The sequence below is a fragment of the Lathyrus oleraceus genome, chromosome 6, assembly GCF_024323335.1.
Source record: "Lathyrus oleraceus cultivar Zhongwan6 chromosome 6, CAAS_Psat_ZW6_1.0, whole genome shotgun sequence".
NCBI classification, from domain to species: Eukaryota; Viridiplantae; Streptophyta; class Magnoliopsida; order Fabales; family Fabaceae; genus Lathyrus; species Lathyrus oleraceus.
In genome coordinates this window covers 171,005,365-171,009,819 of record NC_066584.1, presented here as the reverse complement: position 1 = coordinate 171,009,819, position 4,455 = coordinate 171,005,365, and the positions used below count along the sequence as shown (strand labels likewise).

At 34.6% G+C, this 4,455-nt stretch overlaps 1 protein-coding gene across 2 annotated transcripts; it reads right to left on the bottom strand.

The window, feature by feature from the left end:
- Window positions 1-264: 264 nt before the first annotated feature.
- LOC127091527 (probable sucrose-phosphatase 2) lies at window positions 265-4,205 on the bottom strand. 2 transcript variants are annotated; one of them, XM_051030195.1, is made up of 9 exons: window positions 4,042-4,205; window positions 3,593-3,675; window positions 3,215-3,514; window positions 2,746-2,847; window positions 2,404-2,598; window positions 2,011-2,304; window positions 1,132-1,318; window positions 954-997; window positions 265-456 (listed from the first exon to the last, which is right to left on the bottom strand). In XM_051030195.1, exons 2-9 carry the CDS (start codon window positions 3,650-3,652, stop codon window positions 379-381), a joined length of 1,260 nt encoding a protein of 419 aa, XP_050886152.1. In that variant the 5' UTR covers window positions 3,653-3,675; window positions 4,042-4,205; the 3' UTR covers window positions 265-378. The 2 variants fall into 2 exon arrangements, with proteins under 2 accessions (XP_050886152.1, XP_050886153.1); XM_051030196.1 differs by having other exon boundaries at window positions 3,850-4,091.
- Window positions 4,206-4,455: the final 250 nt, after the last annotated feature.

Sequence of the window (4,455 nt, the reverse complement as noted above, 5' to 3'; positions counted from 1 at the left end):
CGTGGTATTTTCAGGGACCATAACGGTGGTTTTCTTAAAGTTTTCTCTGATTTTTTGGGTGTCTCTAACTTTTTCATTGCCAATGAGAAGGGCTCTGGCTAGAATCTGGTTCTATTGCGGTAGTATATTCTTTCAAACCTCTTTTTAAAGTGTCTTGGCAAATTTGCATCATATAGATCAACCGTGTAAATATCACTTCACATATGATTTTTTTTTTGAAGTCTCTCACAATTTAAGATAAGTGAATAGTTGTGCAAATTCACATGATGGAAGAAGTCTTTAAAATATTCAAATGCAGAAATCAGTTTGTTATAGATTTCAGTACATTTATTGCAAAAGGGATCACAAGACAGAATTTGGATAAGCCCTGGGAATCATCTATATTGTCCATTTAATTTGGCCAGATTGTTCCACCCACGTCTGGTGCACATGGATCAATGTGAACCATTCAGAATCCTGAAACCAAAATTTCAGTCTTAGCAAAAATTTAAAGACAGCGTATTAAAAATGGACCATCATTTTTACTGATTGGCAATTACTTTACATCATCGTATTTATAAAATGTCATTCAAAATGATGTCTCCGTTAATTACTATCACTAGAGGTAATGTAGTGATACATTAACCGGATAATGTGCAGATATGTCACATTACAGGTTGATCTCAAGTCAATGCTAGCTAGCTCTCACCAGAGACTAATTTGTCGATTGCTATTGTGCAAGAACTAACTATTGACAAATTAGTCTAGTATAATGGCATTGATGTGGAATCAACAAGGAGGTGTTAGATATTATGTTAATGTGTCATGTCATAGTCCCCTAACCATAAAGATTTACAGAAGAACTATTTTGACAGACATTTTTCAATTTCAGAAATGTTTTCACTGAAGCTTACAATTTTGAATATCACAATTGGCCTATTCACTCCATAAATATACTTATGCATTACACTCACCTTTCTTAGTACGGAAGTGACCACACAACCATGGCGCTCTTCACCTGGAAGTTGGCAAATTCAGTAAGTAAAGGCATGATATGCAAGAGGATAAAATATCCAATTGATTGATTTGAGAGATCTAAAGGAGAAGGAAATGAAATTAACATAAATAATAAAAAGAAAAGGATACGCATACCGTCTAACTCCCATTTATCAAACTTCACTACCCATGTATCTGGACTTATCTGTGTAGCCGATATATTATCCACCCATATCCGAAACTGTTTCCCCTGTTTGTCACCATATACCTCTCTAAAAATATTTATATATTCCCTCATACTATGGTCAACACCAGAAGGGAGGATAATAACACCTGTCGGATGCTGCACATTAAAAAATAAATTAGACACTTCTCAAGAGTAAAGTATTATATGAAGACTTGAAAATGAAAAAAGATTGTGTCGGAGTGATTTAGTAGAATAATAAAGCACTCAGATCAAGAAACGAGAAAATGAGACGGTAAACCAAATAATTATGGTTGGAAGGACATAATATTTAGTGCAGATCAACCAGTGAAATGTCTATTCCAAATTGTTGCAATGGTTGAACAGTTAAGCAAGAATGTCAAATATGTATCAAAATGCAGAGTAGCCAACTAGCCATGCATACTAGTGATACAACTGAACATAATGGAAGGTATTCTAGAAAAGAGAAGTGTATGCCAAAAAAAGATATAATTCATCAACAACTTATAGTCCACAGCAGAAAAAACTTACCAAAGCAAAGAGAACAATTTACCTAAAGCCTTAATTAATGCATGTAAAAATTGCACAAATTCAGTGCTTCTATAGATATACATAAAAGTATAAAAGTATAACTAATATCAGATTTTTCTTTTCAATTTCTTATTTGTAAATGCAGACCTTGCTTGTCTATGAAACTTGAAAATAGAAACAATGAGGAAAAATGAATCAGTAAAAAGCATTTTGAACTACATTTTAAATACCCTGCAGTTTACCAACACATATAGAACACACAATAGGTAATATGTAAAAGTAAGGGATATCAATCATACAGTGGCTGCTTTTAGACCAGCAATAATCAGCTCCGAGTTCTCAATTTCTCCACGCCTCCACTTTTCACTTAACAAGCAAAAGTTCACTATTTCCTGGCCCGGGGTTGCATTTTCAACAGTATGTTCTTGTGCAATGTATGAAACATCTCTTGGTGACAAGTTTGGGCCCAATTTAAAATGACCTATAGCTTGTATAATCCCAGATGCACAGCGCTCCGAAGCATGCAGAATCTTAGGGTTATCTTTTGCATTTTCTGCGTGCCACTGCAGCAATTCCTCTTGGGCATTGCTTACCTACACAGTGAACAGAAACAGATGCATCATGCAAGACAATCTAAATTTTAGACTAACTTATAAGGAAAATATGATAATAAAAAAAATTAAACTACCAACCATGACACCATAAACTCCTGGAATGCTGAATAGCTCTGCGTCATTTCCGGAATCACCACAAACGAGGGTATTAGCAGGTAGCTTTCCCTCCTTCTCAAACTTTTCAAGCAAGTAGGCAAGAGCTTGACCTTTGCCAGCACCTTTTGCTAATATATCCAAATCAACTCCTCCACTATATATTATTTTAACATCCAACTGGCCAAAAATTAGCCAATGTTATAAATATTTTAAATCCAAAGTAAGACGTCAGAAAATCCAATGTATATACAGATAGTTTTGCACAAAATCATTGAGCAAATCATTTCTTAAGAAAACAATGAATCTTAATGCATTATAGCTTACCCCGCGCTGTTCCAAAACCTTAGAAAGAGCCTCGGTCACTTGCTTAGCATTTTCTTTCTTTACATAAAAGCTAACTTTGTGTGCCCGTTGTTCGGTTTCTGCCTGCACTACCAATCATTCAAAATATGAATCAAACCATTCTAAGTTTCCATTGCTACCTTAAACTAGTAGTGAAATATAATCAGAAAATCATAGTAAATGCCACGGTGAGTTTCTTCATTTCTGCATCATTGCATCATGGTTCATAGAAAACAATACAACAACAACAACCAAGCCTTATCTCACTAAGTGGGGTCAGCTACATTGATCGACTTTCGCATAGTGTTCTATCCAGGACCAAGCCCAGATAAAAAGAGAGGGTTGTGTTAGGCAGTCGACAGCTAACTTAAAATTCTGTCAAATCTCTATGACATGGTTCATAGAAAACAATGAACAAGCAAATCACAGTGATCACCTACTCATATAATACCTGAGGAGTAAGTTCAGGAAACTTGCTTGTTTCCTCAATGACTATATTCTTGTCCCATTTCTGGTTCAAAAACTGAACCCAACCATGATCAGGAACCATTAATTTTCCATAAGTAATCTCAGTTCCCACAGATGTGATGGTTATATCCGGAGTTATCATAGGCTTCTCTTTCCTCAGCTGTTTGTAGAGTGTAGGAGACCTTCCAGTTGAAAACACGAGAAGAGAATCGTGGCGATAAGTGGATTCCCATAGGGCATTGAACCTCAAAAGGGAACTATTCTCCGTGTCATGATGATCAACCTGCAATCAGAAACATGTATCAAGTTATCAGTAATTCAAATCAAAGTTCACTAAGAACAACAATAACAATAACAATACCATTGTGTGATCGAGATCCGAAACAATCATGAGCCGTGCAGAAGATATAAGCCGATCCATGATATTCAATCCCTAATTTGATCCTGTGATTAGAAATTCAACAAATAAGGATGCAATTAACAGTTTGTACATCTAATTGGAAATTCTTTCGGAACAAAAAAACAAAGTAATTAATTAATTCGAAACGGTAAGCAACGATGAATACAAAACTGCGTCAAGCGAGATGAAATAGAAGAAGATAATTGGATGATGATTACCTTTAAGAATATGAATGGTGGTGGTGAAGTGGAAGCAATGTTAGAATGGAAGAAGAAGAAGAAGAAGTGGTAGTGAGTGATGATGAGATTGTTTTCGGTAAGAATTGAGTGATGATGAGATTGTTTTCGGTAAGAATTGAGTGATGATGAAATGAGAATGAAAAAAGATGCGAAGGAATAAGAATAACTAACCGGAATCGGTTCCAATTGCCGCTTCTTGTCAGTGAGGGAAGGTTGTTCACTGTCACATAAATTTAGAGATAGAGTTTACGCCATCTGGCCATTTCGGTAGTTTTTCTTTTTTTTGAGTTTGAAACATATTTTAGTCTCGGAAAAAGTTTAAAAAATCAATTCAGTGTATGACAACAACAAAAAAATAGAAAAAAATGAAATGAGTAGTGAAGTTAATAGTAATAGTGATTAATAAAAAGAAATGTTTGAAAATAAAATGAGTTAGTGGTGTTGGTGGACTGTAGAGTGATAGTTAGATGGTTAGTGGGAGTGATGGTACATAGAGAGATAAAAATAATTTAAATATTATAAAATTATAAAATATTTAATTTAACTTCAAAAAATATAACAAATAAATTCCAACATATTCAATAT

Excerpts from the sequence above, each read along its gene's own strand:
- LOC127091527 (XM_051030195.1), bottom strand. The coding sequence starts at position 3,652 with ATGGATCGGCTTATATCTTCTGCACGGCTCATGATTGTTTCGGATCTC. Across the intron at positions 998-1,131 it reads TGATAAATGGGAGTTAGACG|GTGAAGAGCGCCATGGTTGT; the intron begins GTATGCGTATCC and ends GCCAACTTCCAG. Across the intron at positions 457-953 it reads TCACTTCCGTACTAAGAAAG|GATTCTGAATGGTTCACATT; the intron begins GTGAGTGTAATG and ends TTTTGGTTTCAG.